This window comes from Thalassophryne amazonica, chromosome 20, assembly GCF_902500255.1.
Source record: "Thalassophryne amazonica chromosome 20, fThaAma1.1, whole genome shotgun sequence".
NCBI lineage: Eukaryota > Metazoa > Chordata > Actinopteri > Batrachoidiformes > Batrachoididae > Thalassophryne > Thalassophryne amazonica.
This window is the reverse complement of record NC_047122.1, coordinates 294,737-314,761: the sequence shown is the minus strand read 5'-3', so window position 1 is coordinate 314,761 and position 20,025 is coordinate 294,737. Positions and strand designations below refer to the sequence as shown.

General features: G+C 42.9%; 1 protein-coding gene across 1 annotated transcript in view; it reads left to right on the top strand.

Annotated features, from left to right (window-relative positions):
* Nucleotides 1-9,017: 9,017 nt before the first annotated feature.
* thrb (thyroid hormone receptor beta) overlaps nucleotides 9,018-20,025 on the top strand; it is a 35,921-nt gene continuing 24,913 nt past the window's right edge. Inside the window, exons 1-5 of the mRNA XM_034161372.1 lie at nucleotides 9,018-9,167; nucleotides 9,254-9,401; nucleotides 13,246-13,451; nucleotides 18,214-18,240; nucleotides 18,659-18,805. Coding sequence (XP_034017263.1) covers nucleotides 9,018-9,167; nucleotides 9,254-9,401; nucleotides 13,246-13,451; nucleotides 18,214-18,240; nucleotides 18,659-18,805 — 678 coding nt within the window. The remainder of the gene's footprint in view (nucleotides 9,168-9,253; nucleotides 9,402-13,245; nucleotides 13,452-18,213; nucleotides 18,241-18,658; nucleotides 18,806-20,025) is intronic.

Sequence of the window (20,025 nt, the reverse complement as noted above, 5' to 3'; positions counted from 1 at the left end):
ATAAAGTGAATAAAATTGGTCCTAGCACAGAACCTTGTGGAACTCCATAATTAACTTTAGTCTGTGAAGAAGATTCCCCATTTACATGAACAAATTGTAATCTATTAGACAAATATGATTCAAACCACCGCAGCGCAGTGCCTTTAATACCTATGGCATGCTCTAATCTCTGTAATAAAATTTTATGGTCAACAGTATCAAAAGCAGCACTGAGGTCTAACAGAACAAGCACAGAGATGAGTCCACTGTCCAAGGCCATAAGAAGATCATTTGTAACCTTCACTAATGCTGTTTCTGTACTATGATGAATTCTAAAACCTGACTGAAACTCTTCAAATAGACCATTCCTCTGCAGATGATCAGTTAGCTGTTTTACAACTACCCTTTCAAGAATTTTTGAGAGAAAATGAAGGTTGGAGATTGGCCTATAATTAGCTAAGATAGCTGGGTCAAGTGATGGCTTTTTAAGTAATGGTTTAATTACTGCCACCTTAAAAGCCTGTGGTACATAGCCAACTAACAAAGATAGATTGATCATATTTAAGATCGAAGCATTAAATAATGGTAGGGCTTCCTTGAGCAGCCTGGTAGGAATGGGGTCTAATAAACATGTTGATGGTTTGGATGAAGTAACTAATGAAAATAACTCAGACAGAACAATCGGAGAGAAAGAGTCTAACCAAATACCGGCATCACTGAAAGCAGCCAAAGATAACGATACGTCTTTGGGATGGTTATGAGTAATTTTTTCTCTAATAGTTAAAATTTTGTTAGCAAAGAAAGTCATGAAGTCATTACTAGTTAAAGTTAATGGAATACTCAGCTCAATAGAGCTCTGACTCTTTGTCAGCCTGGCTACAGTGCTGAAAAGAAACCTGGGGTTGTTCTTATTCTCTTCAATTAGTGATGAGTAGAAAGATGTCCTAGCTCCACGGAGGGCTTTTTTATAGAGCAACAGACTCTTTTTCCAGGCTAAGTGAAGATCTTCTAAATTAGTGAGACGCCATTTCCTCTCCAACTTACGGGTTATCTGCTTCAAGCTACGAATTTGTGAGTTATACCACGGAGTCAGACACTTCTGATTTAAAGCTCTCTTTTTCAGAGGAGCTACAGCATCCAAAGTTGTCTTCAATGAGGATGTAAAACTATTGACGAGATACTCTATCTCCCTTACAGAGTTTAGGTAGCTACTCTGCACTGTGTTGTTATATGGCATTAGAGAACATAAAGAAGGAATCATATCCTTAAACCTAGTTACAGCACTTTCTGAAAGACTTCTAGTGTAATGAAACTTATTCCCTACTGCTGGGTAGTCCATCAGAGTAAATGTAAATGTTATTAAGAAATGATCAGACAGAAGGGAGTTTTCAGGGAATACTGTTAAGTCTTCTATTTCCATACCATAAGTCAGAACAAGATCTAAGATATGATTAAAGTGGTGGGTGGACTCATTTACTTTTTGAGCAAAGCCAATAGAGTCTAATAATAGATTAAATGCAGTGTTGAGGCTGTCATTCTCAGCATCTGTGTGGATGTTAAAATCGCCCACTATAATTATCTTATCTGAGCTAAGCACTAAGTCAGACAAAAGGTCTGAAAATTCACAGAGAAACTCACAGTAACGACCAGGTGGACGATAGATAATAACAAATAAAACTGGTTTTTGGGACTTCCAATTTGGATGGACAAGGCTAAGAGACAAGCTTTCAAATGAATTAAAGCTCTGTCTGGGTTTTTGATTAATTAATAAGCTGGAATGGAAGATTGCTGCTAATCCTCCGCCCCGGCCCGTGCTACGAGCATTCTGACAGTTAGTGTGACTCGGGGGTGTTGACTCATTTAAACTAACATATTCATCCTGCTGTAACCAGGTTTCTGTTAGGCAGAATAAATCAATATGTTGATCAATTATTATATCATTTACCAACAGGGACTTAGAAGAGAGAGACCTAATGTTTAATAGACCACATTTAACTGTTTTAGTCTGTGGTGCAGTTGAAGGTGCTATATTATTTTTTCTTTTTGAATTTTTATGATTAAATAGATTTTTGCTGGTTATTGGTAGTCTGGGAGCAGGCACCGTCTCTACGGGGATGGGGTAATGAGGGGATGGCAGGGGGAGAGAAGCTGCAGAGAGGTGTGTAAGACTACAACTCTGCTTCCTGGTCCCAACCCTGGATAGTCACGGTTTGGAGGATTTAAGAAAATTGGCCAGATTTCTAGAAATGAGAGCTGCTCCATCCAAAGTGGGATGGATGCCGTCTCTCCTAACAAGACCAGGTTTTCCCCAGAAGCTTTGCCAATTATCTATGAAGCCCACCTCATTTTTTGGACACCACTCAGACAGCCAGCAATTCAAGGAGAACATGCGGCTAAACATGTCACTCCCGGTCTGATTGGGGAGGGGCCCAGAGAAAACTACAGAGTCCGACATTGTTTTTGCAAAGTTACACACCGATTTAATGTTAATTTTAGTGACCTCCGATTGGCGTAACCGGGTGTCATTACTGCCGACGTGAATTACAATCTTACCAAATTTACGCTTAGCCTTAGCCAGCAGTTTCAAATTTCCTTCAAAGTCGCCTGCTCTGACCCCCGGAAGACAATTGACTATGGTTGCTGGTGTCGCTAACTTCACATTTCTCAAAACAGAGTCGCCAATAACCAGAGTTTGATCCTCGGCGGGTGTGTCGCCGAGTGGGGAAAAACGGTTAGAGATGTGAACGGGTTGGCGGTGTACACGGGGCTTCTGTTTAGGGCTACGCTTCCTCCTCACAGTCACCCAGTCAGCCTGCTTTCCCGGCTGCTCGGGATCTGCCAGGGGGGAACTAACGGCGGCTAAGCTACCTTGGTCTGCACCGACTACAGGGGCCTGGCTAACTGTAGAATTTTCCACGGTGCGGAGCCGAGTCTCCAATTCGCCCAGCCTGGCCTCCAAAGCCACGAATAAGCTACACTTATTACAAGTATCGTTACTGCTAAAGGAGGCCGAGGAATAACTAAACATTTCACACCCAGAGCAGAAAAGTGCGGGAGAGACAGGAGAAGCCGCCATGCTAAATCGGCTAAGAGCTAGTAGCTACGCTAAGCTAGCGGATTCCTAAAAACACGCAAAGTGAATAATGTGTAAATAATTTATAGGTGATTCAGCAGAAGGAGTGCTTTAGTTAAGGCACGTAAAGATTACACTGGGAAACAAATCGTAATCTAGATAACTAGATCAATCTAACTGCGCAGAGTAAACAGCTAACAGATACAGAAAAACACCGCTGTGCTCCGGAACAGGAAGTGATACAATACCGCAGTGAGAGCCAACCACCAGTAGAGGCCATCCAGAGGGATCCAGGAAGTGTTCAACATTTGACATTTTCTGCTTCACTGTGGACTACGGAACACGGGAGAGGTCACTTAAAGTGATATTTGTTTTCTGACCATGATAATTTGTGCGCACGTTTTCTTTTAATTGAGACCTCGAATTAATAAAGCGTGCGCACGTTTTCCTTTCATTCAAAATGAACTTCATAATATGACCTAAATTGTCATCCTCATGACGGGGAGACACTTCACCCTCAGCATCCTTTTAAATGTGCTTAAACTCCAGATCATGTCATGCTGGGCAGCTGGAGTTCTCTGTATGTGCTTGTGCGCCCAAACCATGATGATACACTCTGACCAGATCCATTTCTAATGGGGAAATGTATTACACTGTCTGCTGGTTTGTTGGCTAATAGCCAACATTTCCGTGTCACATAAATGACAATATTGAATGCACGTTTGTGCACACAATGTAATAAAATGAGCACACAATATAACAAAACATGTGCACAATATAACAAAACATGCGCACAATATAATAAAATGTGCGCACAATATAACAAAACGTGTGCACAATATAACAAAACGTGCGCACAATATAATAAAATGTGCGCACAATATAACAAAACGTGTGCACAATATAACAAAACGTGCGCACAATATAATAAAATGTGCGCACATTCTCTCCACATGCAAAACATTTTGCAATGACACTTCCAGGGCTCCGTAGTGGACTCTAAATTTGGCACTTCCTTTTTGGGACTAAGTGTACAAGACTTACTTTTACATTACTGGAATATAATGACTTGTGCTTCATAACTTTAATGTTGCTGTTGCAAAATGTCTACCTACATTTAATGTATTTATTTTAGATTTATTTTACTTTACTTGAAGCTGGTTAATGTGTGAATAATGAATTATTTATATGGTTGACATCCCTTACCAAAACGTAGTATATGCAAGTATATTTCAAGTATACTTCTAGTTTACTTTTTATATACTTATAAGTACTATTTTTTGGTAAGGGATAGAAAACCGTTAAAACCTACTTTTAGGACACAGAAAATTCACAAGCGGTATCAATAAGGGAATCGATAAGGGATCGGATCAATAAGCGAATCGATAGTGGTATTGATATCGATAAAATCTTATCAATACCCATCCTTAACCACGCTCCATGCTCCAGCAGAATCTCGCGTATATTGAAATGTATGTTGTCGATGCGTGGAGCGTGCGTTTGGCCGTTTCCGTCACCGATCTTCGCCAATGTTTGTTAACATCTTTAAATGCGCGGGAAGCTGCAGGAAATGAAGACGAACAAGACGCAAATCTAACAGAATGCTTTGAAATTCGAATTGAAATATGTTTAAACTACATCCACCCAAACCCGGACAACAACCAGGAAAGAGTTTTGCTAAAGGAATTGGCCAGAAGAGGAAGCTTAGTGATGATGAGTTAAGGGAGAGAGAGACAGGCTGTATGAAAGAAACAAGAGGAAGAGAGGTTTTGTCCCGACCTGGCCACAGAAATGGGCGTGGCTTGGTCATGACCAAGAGAAGAATGAGGGTTTTCTGCCAGATCTGCAGGGCCTATCCATCGTATGCTGACAAGTAAAGTATATGCTTGGTCCTAGTAGACCCTGGCTGTTTTGAAGCTAGTTTAAAAGTCTACCCAACTTGCCTTTGTGGAAACAACACGGTGACAACATTAGCAAAGGAGCCAAGCATTTTTTTTAGGCATACTTTTTAGTTTTGATATGGACCTACATCTGTATTTTACATTTCTGACTGTGAGTTAGCCAACTCTGAGGGTTGCTTAAAAAATGCCCTCTCAATTTTTTGGGAGTCAATTTATTTTTTACACTTGAGAATGCCCTCTGATAAATTCTGTTTTTTTAACTTCATGGTCCATCCTATTTTGGTTTTGCCTTTGCCAAAAACTATCCATCCATCCATTTTCTTCCACTTTATCTGGAGTCAGGGCGCGGGGGCAGCAGCTCAAGCAAAGCCGCCCAGACCTCCCGATCCACACACACCTCCTCCAGCTCCTCCGGGGGAACCCCAAGGCGCCCACAAGCCAGCCGACAGACGTAGTCCCTCCAGCGTGTCCTGGATCTTCCCCGGGGCCTCCTCCCAGTGGGATGTGCCCAGAACACCTCTCCAGCGAGGCATCCAGGGGGCATCCGGAAAAGATGCCCGAGCCACCTCAGCTGGCTCCTTTCGATGTGGAGGAGCAGCGGCTCGACTCTGAGCTCCTCCCGAGTGACCGAGCTCCTCACCCTATCTCTAAGGGAGCGCCCAGCCACCCTGCGGAGGAAGCTCATCTCGGCCGCATGTACTCGCGATCTCGTTCTTTCAGTCATGAGCCAAATCTCGTACGTAGATCAATAGGTAAATTGAGAGCTTTGCCCCCCTACTCAGCCCTCTCTTCACCACAACGGTCCGATACAGCGACTGCATCACTGCAGACGCTGCACCGATCCGTCTGTTGATCTTACGCTCCATCCGTTTGTTCTGCGTGTTTCACAAACATATGAGTAAAAGATCATTTCACAGATATAATGACACGTTTGTGCTCTTTGTTTTTTAATGTTTGACATTGTGCATAAAATTAAATAAAGTATTTGAGTACATTTAGCGTTATATGTTATTACTGACAATCTGCACTAATAAAAGTCTTCAAAGATGTCTCACTCAGATTTTCTTACCAATTTAAAGTCTCTTTTTTTTATTTCATTTACATTATGTTATTCATTTCAGTATTTTTACATTATTGTAGTTTCTTATCTTCTAATTCTCTGTTTCTGTTAGTTTTGAAGTAGTAATTTTGGAAACATGGTTTAAGTCCATTTTAAATTTAAAGTGTAAAACACAAACTTTGATGTTCATGAAGGAGCACTGACCCAAACAACTTGCTACAGATTTTTTAAACATGAAAAGGTTAAAGGTTAATGAGTTGTTAAATGTCTAATAAGTAAAAGAAGGATTGATCCTTTCATCCATGTTTGTCTTTCTGTCATCTTTAGGAGTGGTTTTCTTTTTGATGGATGTTAGCAGGTGACGTTTTGTGTAAGTGGCTAATCTTCTGACATGGCCGCCGTCTGCTGCACCTGCAGGATTTGTTGGGTGAAGATTAGAGCTCTGCGTCATCATAAATCTCTGCTTGCCAATTCGGCTGGCGGTGGCATGTTGGAGCAGTCAGTGGGTGGAGCCTGTGGGTTTCTTAGAGAAAACGTTTTTGTCAATGCAAGATCAAACTATATTTTTCTTTCAAGCAGGAAAATTCTTGTAACTCAAACGTGCTTGATACATTAGGTTCAGGGTTTTTTTGAGTAGTTTCTTTGAGTAGTTGTTTGACTGTATTGTTGTGCGGTTCATCACAATGAACTTCTGCATACCGGACATGTACGAGGTGCCTTCCGGTGGGTTTGGAGGTTACACTGTGCCGGGTGGTGGAGATCACTGCATGTATGCGAGCGAGCAGTTGGCGTACCAACACTATCAGCCTCAGCCGCTGCACCATCCACCTTGCGTGGAGCCGCCGTGGCCTCTGAGCCAGCACTACTCATGCCTGTATGGTGGCAGCAGTCCTGCTTTTAAGAGTGAGGTGTGCAGCTTGGAGACCCCTCTTGGACATTTCCATCACCAGCTGGACTATTTCCCAGAGATCACACCTGACTTCTCACATCTGCAGTGGATGCAGGGGGCGCACAAGAAAGGTACAACCTCCACATCAGTGATCAGAACCTCTGCTCGTCTGAGGTGGACTAAGTTATCTGACATCTGAAAACTTGATAAACCATAAAATAGTCTGATGTCCCCACAGAGCCCTGTAGAAGATGTTCTAGAGCGCTCTGCAACTGAATTTTGACTCTTGAAGTTATGTTTTCTGTTCACCTGAAAGGATTTGGTGTCGTGGGTGAGTCCACTGTTTGAGTGTTTCAAACTTTTTGGTCATTGGTGATAGGTTGCAGTCGATCAATGGTGTCTGGAGTTTGTGCATTAAGTCGGATAAATCCAGGCTTTACGGCGTCACGCGGTGGCCGATCTGTGAGGAGGACCTGCTTCATCTGAAGCTGAAGATGTTTGGCAGGTGGGGGATCCGTATTGATTGGTGGTGATGGCGGGAGACCACAGAGGAGTCGACAGAAGGCTGATGACAAGTCCTGAATGATTGGTTTCTTCCCTGACCCTATAAAAACTATTGATCATTGACTTAGCCTCTGGTCTTGCAGCCTGTGAGGGGTCACAGCTCTGAACTCATTAAGCTGAATCATGGTGTTCACTCTGTGGGTCCACCAGGAGCACAACTGCTTCATCAACAATTCATCCAAATACTTTGATGAGCAGTAGTTTGTCCTACTTGGACAGAAGAAAGAAAGTATTTTAATAAAACAAAGGGTTGGATTTGAATTGTTTCAGCAACTTGGTAAACGTGCAGCCGTTCATAATTGTTGTCACACTCCACAGCGCCCCCATGGGATTGCTTTTGAGTTTAAACGGTGTACAGCCACATTGACTGTATGGAAACAAATGTATGAGCGCAAATCCAATGTGTTAGCATGTTGAGTGAAAGTGCTACTCATGTTTTACAAATATGAGGGTTTGCTTGAAATATCATGATGACAATCTCATGTTTTATCTCATGAAGTTTTGACTTTTTTCCTGAAGTTTGATATTTGTTCTCACAACCATCCAATGTTTATTCAGAATGACTATTATCTTCCTGAAAGTCATCGTTTTTTACGCGTCCTTTACACTTCAGAGCAGCAGAGGAGAAGGATCTTCTACAGACTGGGTTTTGAGTCCAGGTGTGTGCTTCCAGGGGAAGTCCTACAATCTCATCTGCTTCTGCTTCACACTTGTAGCAAGCAAATATGTTGCTGCAGCCAATGTGTAATGTTCTTTTTGTACACTGGTTACATTGCACAGGTGTACATTGCCATATGAGGCAGGAAGCATACTGTTGTGGTTGCATGTTGACCCTGGAAGATCAAAAGGTCTTGACCGCTTTACCTATTGATGTGCTGTTTTGTGGATTTGAAGCCTTAATTGTTGTGATAGTAAATGATTACATTTCAATGCAAAGAAGACGCCCGTGGACTTACTGAACAACAAGCTGGTGGTGATGAATCAAATTAGATCTTAGCTCATCAACCAAGTCATTCCTGGAGTTATACATCTCATTAATAGACTGGGCCCCTACAAACCTACAATATTTCCAACCCGGCCAGCCTCAGGACCTGTGTAAGACCTGTAGGACCAGTGTAGGACATGTCTTAGACCTGTAGAACCTGTGTAGGACCTCTAGGATCTCTGTAGGACATGTCTAAGACCTGTAGAACCTGTAGGAACTGTAGGATCCGTGTAGGACAGTCTTTTTTATGTCCTTCATGGTCCAGTAGACATGCAGCTTCTGTGAGAACGTTCTTCGCGCATGTTTGCTAAATATCTTGAACACAAATTAAGTCTCATTATGGCCTTCCCAAAAGTATAATTATGTTAAAAAAAAATCCCTTACAGACAAGTTGCTTATAATTTTGAGATGTAGCCAAGTAGTTATTATTAAAAATGATTCTTCTCTTCAGAAACATTGAATATTTACATTAATAATTTGAATATGGAGTAAAAATCCACATGACATTTAACAATATAAAAACAAACTTGACTGTAATGTATGAAGTTAAAATATATGCTGAAATAATGTTGTTCTTCTGTTGTTCTTCTGTTGTTGTTTTTTTTTTTTTTCCAGGATACATACCAAGTTACCTGGACAAGGATGAGCTATGTGTCGTGTGCGGGGACAAAGCCACAGGCTACCACTATCGCTGCATTACCTGCGAGGGGTGCAAGGTACCCCAAGGAAGACTTCAGGCACTTCATTTCTGCAGGTGAACTACTCCTACATCACAGTGATGACTTTTATTTTTTGTCTTTAGGGTTTCTTCAGGCGCACAATCCAGAAGAATCTAAACCCGACTTACACCTGTAAATACGAGGGGAACTGTGTCATCGACAAAGTGACCAGAAACCAGTGCCAGGAATGTCGCTTCAAGAAGTGCATTGCAGTTGGAATGGCAACCGACTGTAAGTGTGTGTGTGTGTGTGTGTGTGTGTGTGTGTGTGTGTGTGTGTGTGTGTGTGTGTGTGTGTGTGTGTGTGTGTGTGTGTGTGTGTGTGTGTGTGTGTGTGTGTGTGTGTGTGTGTGTGTGTGAGGGAGAGAGAGAGAGAGACCCAAACACAAAGTTGAAAACGCTCGGCGTTGAGACGGCTGAAGTCTGCTTAGACTCGACCCGCGATGCCAGTGCTTTAGTTTACTGTATGTGACACGGTGTCCAGGCAGGTTCAGGATGCACGTGCACACTGACTGTAACCACGGCAAAATGGCTGTTAAAATTTTCAGTGAGATGCGTCACTTTTTTGACGCAGCAAAAAACGCCGCGTCAAAAACCGAGCTAAAGCCACGTTTCTGATGGGAGCGCGCATTTGCCTCTTGTCATCAGGCTGCCGTGGTCAAAGTTCAACCCAATCCAACTTTCACTGCTGTGAGCTCTGGCGTAGCTTCGCACTGTGAGATAGAAATGAGGTATCAGACCAAAACATGGAAGACTACAGAGCAGAAACCACTGATCTGTAGCATCTGTTAGCACAAAAATAGTGAGCAGAAAAAAAACACTTATTGAGTCACTTATTTCAGGTATTGAAACCAACACATGTCATGCATGTGTGTCGCATGTGTTTGGACATGTCTATCTCGGCTTTCAATGCTTACCAGTCCAGTAAGTATCAGTGAAATTGTGGAGAGCTGGACATGTCCAAACTTGTCCTCTGACACGCCGAAACGGAGGTGTTCCTTTGTCTCGCTTCCAAAGCGAATTGGTCGTTACACGCGAAGCCTCCGCGCGGCTTTCCATGACAAAATCTCTTGTTAACAGTGAAATCTGCCGGAAAATGGCTGATGTCCAGCTCTTGTGATAACCAGAGAAAGAGCACACGACGGTCTCGTATCCACAGAGCCATCCGTTTAGAAATGGTCCGGTGGCTTGTGCTGCGTCGTCGCAGCTCGGAGCGCGGCGCGCTGAGCATCCTTAAAGGGGTCCTTAAAGCTGTACTAACAGACCTTATTCTCTGTGAAGCCCGTAAAATTTTCACCGAAAGCCAGATAAATTTTTTGAATGGTTTCCAGGTGCCAGTCTCTAACAGCTTCTGAAAAAATTCTGATGGAAAAAACCCCCAAATCATTCCGCCATTTCCAGACAATGAAAATCTGACAACGGGGCGGGACCACTCCTTCCACAAGGCGTGCTCACAAGCGAATGACGTCCCCGACAGGCGTGGAAAAACTCACGCATGCGCACGAGGGTTCAAGCTTGTCTGACGTGAAAACATATGAATCAAATCCATATAGTTTAAAAAAAAATAAAAAGGTACGATACTTTATGGACAGACCTCGTAAATGGTAAATGGACTGCATTTATATAGCGCTTTTCCATCTGTATCAGACGCTCAAAGCGTTTTACAACAATGCCTCACATTCACCCAGATGTCAGGGTGCTGCCATACAAGGCGCTCACTACACATCGGGAGCAATAGGGGATTAAAGGCCTTGCCCAAGGGCCTTTAGTGATTTTCCAGTCAGGCGGGGATTTGAACCCATGATATTCTGGACTCAAGCCCAACACCTTAACCACTGTGTGTTCATGTTCAGACATGAACACACAAGGGGCCAGACAGCCAGGTCAGAGCTCACACAACACGGCTCCCAGCTGCTGACCAGAGACCACAAATGACGGCTCAGTGCACAGGACATTTCACAGTGCAAACACAGAGACCACAGCCAGAACAGGTATGTTAATAAGTACTACACTGCCTACATACACAATTACATAACAAATAACTAAAAAGTAATAATCACATAACAGAGAAACAGTGTGACACGTTGGTGTGTGCGCTGAACTGACAGGGGGCGTGTCCACTGACAGCAGCTGCTGTTGAGATCTCTGGTTCCGGACGTCCCAGCTGGGGAAAACTTACCATTTTTGGACAGACATGAACTTACAACTGTCCACTGTGACGTGTGTGTGTCTGCTTGCTGTCCTCACATGGACATACATAAAAACATATATCGCTGTTGCGATGGTTGCAGTGAGGAAGCACACGGTGCACACATTGACAAGCTGCCCCAGGTGAAACGGACAGTCAGATCATAACACACAACAGGCGATCTGAATGGCACGTCACCCATGTGAGCTCTCTTCTTTCAACATGACGTGGTGTCTGTCCTGCAGGGCGCCGTCCACAGGACACGCGTGTGGGGCCGGACAGACGCGCGGGGTGGCTGGACACATCGGGCCAGCAGATGGGGACATGATATGATGTCTTTTCATGACTGTAAGTCTGTGACTATGAGTCATCTAGAGAGGAACAGATGGTTCATACTTTTTGTTCGCTCGATAAGAGGGATTCAATAAAATCCAGTGTTTTTTATGGTGTGGGAGTTTTTTTTTTATGTTTATCTCCTTGTTGATTTCAGGCATTTTATGCACATTTTATAGGACAGCGATAGTAGCGCAGTGACTGTTTCTGACTGGCAATCAGAGCTTTTGTAAATTGCAGGTTCAAATCCCGTGGGTGGCATGTATTTTTTTTCCACAGCAACTGCACGATGTGGTTACACATGCTTCAGCTCCTCACACTGTGTTCTCACTGGGATGGTTTTGTGCATGCTCATGCTCGAAACTGTTCATGCAGCAGGATTGTTCATGCCTACCCGACCACGTGTCCCTCCTGACATCGGCCTGATGTTTTTGTGGTTTGCTCATACAAGCTGTTTCACCGTAATTCCCCCTGACTTGGACTTGGCCCTTACCTTCGCGATTCACATCAGAGAGCTTTGCTGACTGCTGTCTGTGCACACATTGTGATACGTTGCACGCAGATTCATGAACTCAACAAGAAACAGGAAGCTTGTCACTGTTTTCATAACTTTGCATCAGGCGCAATCTGATTGGTTGAATTAATGTGAAACCCAAAGCATACCTGTGATTTTTTGACATGCAAGTGACAAAAGTGGAGTCGGACACACCCTGACTGCACGTGCACAGTGCACTTTAGACTGTGCATGACACATCAGTGCCATTGGGCCTTTGATGTTTACACTCAGTAGTGAGATGTGGACATGGACACTGTCTGAGAGATACTTCACACCTAAGAACAGAATTTGGTCGACACCGCGAGCACTGAAGATGGCGCCTTGGCAGAGGGTAGAGGGCAGAGGGCACACACTCCAGGTTCAGCCTTTACTTCTCAAACCACATGTCAAGTTGGATTTATGACCAGTACATTTGCAGAACACTCAAAGTGTACTGTACCTACAGCTGTGGGCTGACTCAGGCTTCAGCAACATCAGGTTTTTTTTTTTTTTTTTTTTGGGGGGGGGGGGGGGTAGATTAGTCTGCCCCTTCCAGGTTTTAACACAGTATGTCAAAAAACACTAAATGGTGTGGTGTGGTGCGCCCCCCCCCCCCCCCCAGGCTGCTGCTGCACACATTCTGTCAGTATGAATCCCAAAAGGTGCAGTTTTTTGTTTCTATGTGTCATTTTTCTTTATTTTCTCAGATGGCTTCATTTCTATTTGGTATTTGTCAGATTTGGTTACCTGTTTGGATTTTTAAGTAAAACCTAAGCAAATAGTTTTGGACTTTTGATAATTTTTCTGCCCTTTTTACGTCCTGTGTTATAAATCTCGACATAAAGAGAACTTGTGTCTCCTGCTGAAGCACATCGTCGAGTCTTGATGACGTCACATCAGATATTTTCTGTGATTTTCCCGGATTTGAAGTCTGTCACTGACCGTTTGACTCCTTTAACCCTCCTCCTCCTTTCTGTCCGATCTCATCGTCTTCCTCTTTCGTCTTTCCCCTCCTCCAAGTGGTGTTGGACGACAGCAAGAGGCTGGCCAAGCGGAAGTTAATCGAAGAGAACCGGGAGCGCCGCCGGAGGGAGGAAGTACAGAAAACAGTGTGGGTGCGAATGGAGCCCACCCAGGAGGAGTGGGACCTGATCCGCATGGTGACGGACGCCCACATGGCCACCAACGCTCAGGGCAACCACTGGAAGCAGAAACGGAAATTCTTGGTGAGCCGTCCCCCCTGTCCCTGCGTCCTCACACCAGCCTTGACTGTATTGATTACCGTGCCCCCCCGAACCCCTCCTCTTCTGAGCCTCCTCCTCCTCCTCCACTGTTCCACTGTGTTTAATGTGTCCATGTGTCTTTTGTATCTCCTTGTAGAGTGGGGAGAATTAGCTGGACGATGGAGAAAGTGTGTTCCTCAGAACAGCAACATAATTTAAAAATGGAACATCTTTGTGTGCTTTGTTAACCGCTAACATCTATAACCTGCTCTTTTCATGCTGTTGAATTTCTCTCTCTGTCGCTTTTGATTTCATGCTTGACATTTTTTATGAATTTGCTTTTTCTTTTCTTTTTTGTTTAATCGCTCTGCTGTAATTGCTGCAACATTTGAATTTAACATGGGTTTCTACGGCACGATCAGAACGAACCCTGTATGAGACATCGTTTCTCACTTTAATCACAGAGCCAATTCATCAATATGAATAGAATCTGTAGAACACGTCTCATGTAGTGGAGTGAGGACAGATTTGATGGCTTCAGCCAACCACCAACCATAAGTTAAAAAAAGTTTTGTGTTATCATTCAGACCTTTTGTCTGACTTAGTGCTTAGCTCAGATAAAATAATTATAGTGGGCGATTTTAACATCCACACAGATGCTGAGAATGACAGCCTCAACACTGCATTTAATCTATTATTAGACTCAATTGGCTTTGCTCAAAATGTAAATGAGTCCACCCACCACTTTAATCATATCTTAGATCTTGTTCTGACTTATGGTATGGAAATAGAAGACTTAACAGTATTCCCTGAAAACTCCCTTCTGTCTGATCATTTCTTAATAACATTTACATTTACTCTGATGGACTACCCAGCAGTGGGGAATAAGTTTCATTACACTAGAAGTCTTTCAGAAAGCGCTGTAACTAGGTTTAAGGATATGATTCCTTCTTTATGTTCTCTAATGCCATATACCAACACAGTGCAGAGTAGCTACCTAAACTCTGTAAGTGAGATAGAGTATCTCGTCAATAGTTTTACATCCTCATTGAAGACAACTTTGGATGCTGTAGCTCCTCTGAAAAAGAGAGCTTTAAATCAAAAGTGCCTGACTCCGTGGTATAACTCACAAACTCGCAGCTTAAAGCAGATAACCCGTAAGTTGGAGAGGAAATGGCGTCTCACTAATTTAGAAGATCTTCACTTAGCCTGGAAAAAGAGTCTGTTGCTCTATAAAAAGCCCTCCATAAAGCTAGGACATCTTACTACTCATCACTAATTGAAGAAAATAAGAACAACCCCAGGTTTCTTTTCAGCACTGTAGCCAGGCTGACAAAGAGTCAGAGCTCTATTGAGCCGAGTATTCCTTTAACTTTAACTAGTAATGACTTCATGACTTTCTTTGCTAATAAAATTTTAACTATTAGAGAAAAAATTACTCATAACCATCCCAAAGACGTATTGTTATCTTTGGCTGCTTTCAGTGATGCCGGTATTTGGTTAGACTCTTTCTCTCAGATTGTTCTGTCTGAGTTATTTTCATTAGTTACTTCATCCAAACCATCAACATGTCTGTTGGACCCCATTCCTACCAGGCTGCTCAAGGAAGCCCTAACATTATTTAATGCTTCGATCTTAAATATGATCAATCTATCTTTATTAGTTGGCTATGTACCACAGGCTTTTAAGGTGGCAGTAATTAAACCATTACTTAAAAAGCCATCACTTGACCCAGCTATCTTAGCTAATTATAGGCCAATCTCCAACCTTCCTTTTCTCTCAAAAATTCTTGAAAGGGTAGTTGTTAAACAGCTAACTGATCATCTGCAGAGGAATGGTCTATTTGAAGAGTTTCAGTCAGGTTTTAGAATTCATCATAGTACAGAAACAGCATTAGTGAAGGTTACAAATGATCTTCTTATGGCCTCAGACAGTGGACTCATCTCTGTGCTTGTTCTGTTAGACCTCAGTGCTGCTTTTGATACTGTTGACCATAAAATTTTATTACAGAGATTAGAGCATGCCATAGGTATTAAAGGCACTGCGCTGCGGTGGTTTGAATCATATTTATCTAATAGATTACAATTTGTTCATGTAAATGGGGAATCTTCTTCACAGACTAAGGTTAATTATGGAGTTCCACAAGGTTCTGTGCTAGGACCAATTTTATTCACTTTATACGTGCTTCCCTTAGGCAGTATTATTACACGGTATTGCTTAAATTTTCATTGTTATGCAGATGATACCCAGCTTTATCTATCCATGAAGCCAGAGGACACACACCAATTAGCTAAACTGCAGGATTGTCTTACAGACATAAGGACATGGATGACCTCTAATTTCCTGCTTTTAAACTCAGATAAAACTGAAGTTATTGTACTTGGTCCCACAAATCTTAGAAACATGGTGTCTAACCAGATCCTTACTCTGGATGGCATTACCCTGACCTCTAGTAATACTGTGAGAAATCTTGGAGTCATTTTTGATCAGGATATGTCATTCAAAGCGCATATTAAACAAATATGTAAGACTGCTTTTTTGCATTTACGCAATATCTCTAAAATCAGAAAGGTCTTGTCTCAGAGTGATGCTGAAAAACTAATTCATGCATTTATTTCCTCTAGGCTGGACTATTGTAATTCATTATTATCAGGTTGTCCTAAAAGTTCACTGAAAAGCCTTCAGTTAATTCAAAATGCTGCAGCTAGAGTACTGACGGGGACTAGAAGGAGAGAGCATATCTCACCCATATTGGCCTCTCTTCATTGGCTTCCTGTTAATTCTAGAATAGAATTTAAAATTCTTCTTCTTACTTATAAGGTTTTGAATAATCAGGTCCCATCTTATCTTAGGGACCTCGTAGTACCATATCACCCCAATAGAGCGCTTCGCTCTCAGACTGCAGGCTTACTTGTAGTTCCTAGGGTTTGTAAGAGTAGAATAGGGAGGCAGAGCCTTCAGCTTTCAGGCTCCTCTCCTGTGGAACCAGCTCCCAATTCGGATCAGGGAGACAGACACCCTCTCTACTTTTAAGATTAGGCTTAAAACTTTCCTTTTTGCTAAAGCTTATAGTTAGGGCTGGATCAGGTGACCCTGAACCATCCCTTAGTTATGCTGCTATAGACGTAGACTGCTGGGGGGTTCCCATGATGCACTGAGTGTTTCTTTCTCTTTTTGCTCTGTATGCGCCACTCTGCATTTAATCATTAGTGATTGATCTCTGCTCCCCTCCACAGCATGTCTTTTTCCTGGTTCTCTCCCTCAGCCCCAACCAGTCCCAGCAGAAGACTGCCCCTCCCTGAGCCTGGTTCTGCTGGAGGTTTCTTCCTGTTAAAAGGGAGTTTTTCCTTCCCACTGTAGCCAAGTGCTTGCTCACAGGGGGTCGTTTTGACCTTTGGGGTTTTTACGTAATTATTGTATGGCCTTGCCTTACAATATAAAGCGCCTTGGGGCAACTGTTTGTTGTGATTTGGCGCTATATAAATAAAATTGATTGAATTGAATTGAATTATCATTCATATTCTCTGAACAGTGGGGGAAAAAATAAAAAATTCTGCCTGAGTATGTAAACTTTTGAGCACAACTGTAAGTAATGTCACTGACTGAAAAAAACAAAACAAAAATTGGTCCGCTCTGCCTTCACTGCACACGTGTCATTTCAAAGTGTCAGTAGCGACTCACCGATTATCGCCTCATTTCTGCTTAAAACTAACTTTAGAATGATTTAAGATGTTTTACTTTGTCATCTGATGGTTAATAATCACATTATTCCCTTTGATCGTGTTAGGTGAAGTGAGTCAGACTCAGACGCGCTGCTGTGGTCTAAAATGACACATGCGCAGTGACGGGAGGACAAACCAATTTTTAGTGGGGACCGTTCGGTCTGCGACACCGGGTGTACCGCAGGCCAGTCTAGACCAACCATACGTGGAGCTGAGGTGCCGAGGAGGAGACCTCCATGCAATGGTGAGGGGGAAAAAGACTTTCCCAAGTTTTGCCTAATCTGGATCTCCTGGGAGAATCCTTGAGTACCACTGGAATGACTCCATGTCAAATGAGCAGTTAGTTAGGGAGCTCAGGCGAGGTGCATCACGAGCACAGTGAGGGAGCAGCACACAGTGCATTTCTGTGAGAATGATCCAAGGTGCAGGTGCCTCAGTGTTGAGGATTCCTACAACTGAAGAAGGCCATGTGTCCATCTGTCCCCTGGCTGAGCATGGCTGGGTGATTGGACCTGGAGCAGTACCTTGGGTTGGTAGTTGTGGGGCAACGTGGCACCGGTGTATGCACCAAACCTGACCGACCTGCCGAGTGTTTGCCCGCTCAGGAGGCAGAAAAGTGAGCTGCTTGAGTAAGTCAGCCAAAGTGCGCCGACTTGTCGCTTTGCCAGTTGTGGCACTAAGTCGCCCCAGCGTGGCCAGGTGCAAGTGCAGCTTCACCGCTTTTACCGAAGAAAAAATGTCATTCAGACTTTGAACATCGAGTATTTATCGTATGTACGGCGGCGCTCTGACTGTTTATCAGGACCTGTTTGGAGTCCTGGAAATGGATCTTCCCATAGAAACCCATGTCCTGGACTTCTGTCCTCACCTGTTTTCTATCTGCACTCTTTACATCTGTCTTCAGTTTTAACATGTTTTCTTTTTAGTTGGCTTGACACGGGTTCTTCATTGAGACTTCACGATTCCTGTTGATTATCCAACAGGTCGAGGAAGCTATGCTTCTTAATGAAATAACTTGTAATGTATTCTATACTTCTGACCAGAGTGCAGCGGGGGTGAAGGACACTAAGGTAAGATCCAGTGGACAGAATGTTGCCTCAAACTGATGTCTGCCTGCTGACTGCTTTTTGTGTGCAGTCACTCGTAGTCTGCGACAAACAGCTCGTGTCTGTAGCCACACCTTTATTTACAGCTTTGACCACTTTCTTGTTTTTGGAAATTCATAGCCTCGTCTTAATCTTCACATCACACTTGTCCGTTATCAATGGATAACCCGGGTCAAATTTTGCCGACTAAATCAGTAAACCTCTTCACCCAGCTTAATTTATCTCACTTTTCCTTTCCTCCTCCTCCTGATTTGACCGTGGAAGCTCACACTCCCCACTTCGCTCTTGATTAATCGTTAAAAATTGTGTGCTGATGCTGTCGTATGTCTTCGCTCGGTCGGGCAGACTAGTAAGACACTGACACTCCTCCTTCTCATTTCAGCCTGAGGACATTGGACAAGCGTCGGTGGTAAATGCACCCGAAGGAAACAAAGTGGACATAGAAGCCTTCAGTCAGTTTACAAAAATTATTACCCCTGCCATAACCCGAGTGGTGGACTTTGCCAAAAAACTGCCTATGTTTTGTGAGGTGAGTATTAGATTATCGAAGCTTGACAGTGTGTTGATGAAGAGCAGAAACCTGTAACTGCTACAGTGGAAAAACCCTGCTAGAGGGCGCTGTTAAGTCTTTGAATATCACTTGATTTTTTTATTTACAGTTATATGCAAAAGTTTGGGCACCCTGATAATTTTCATGATTTTCCTTCATAAATCATTGATTGTCTGGATCAGAAATTTCAGTTAAATATATCATATAGCAGATGAACACACTGATCTTTAAGAAGTGAAATGACGTTTATAGTATTTACAGAAAGTGTGCAATAATTATTTAAACAAAACTGGGCAGATGTTTAAATTTGGGCAGCCTTGTCATTTTATTGATTTGAATACATTTGGCACTAATTATTGTAACACAAAATTGGTTTGGTAAGCTAACTGACCCTTGACCTCCTTACACAGGTAAATCAAATCATGAGAAAGGGTACTTAAGGTGGCCATTTGCAAATGTTTCCCCTCTTTGCATCTCTTCTAATGAGTGGCAACATGACTCTCAAATGACCTGAAAACAAAGATTGTTCAACATCATGGTTTAGGGGAAGGATACAAAAAGCTATCTCAGAGATTTCAGCTGTCAGTTTCCACTGTGAGGAACATAGTGAGGAAATGGAAGACCACAGGCACAGTACTAGTTAAGGGCCAAAGTGGCAGGCCAAGAAATATCTCAGATAAGCTGAAGCGAAGGATGGTGAGAACAGTCATAGTCAACCCACAGACCTGCTCCAAAGACCTACAACATGATCTTGCTGCAGATAGTGTCTCTGTGCATCATTCAACTATACAGTGCACTTTGCACAAAGAGATGCTGTATGATGCTGTAATGCAGAGGAAGCCTTTTCTGTGTACACGCCACAAACAGAGTTGCTTGAGGTATGCTAAAGCACATTTGGACAAGCCAGTTTCATTTTGGAATAAGATGCTGTGGACTGATGAAACTAAAATTGAGTTATTTGGACATAACGAGGGACTGTATGCATGGCTGAAAAAGAACACAGCATTCCAAGAAAAACACTTTTGGAGGTGGTTCTATCATGCTGTGTGGCCAGTGCAGGTACTGGGAATCTTGTTAAAGTTGAGGGTCACATGGATTCCAGTCAATATCAGCAGATTCTTGAGAACAATGTTCATGAATCAGTGACAAAGTTGAACTTGCGCCAGGGCTGGATCAACAAGACAGTGACTCTAAACACT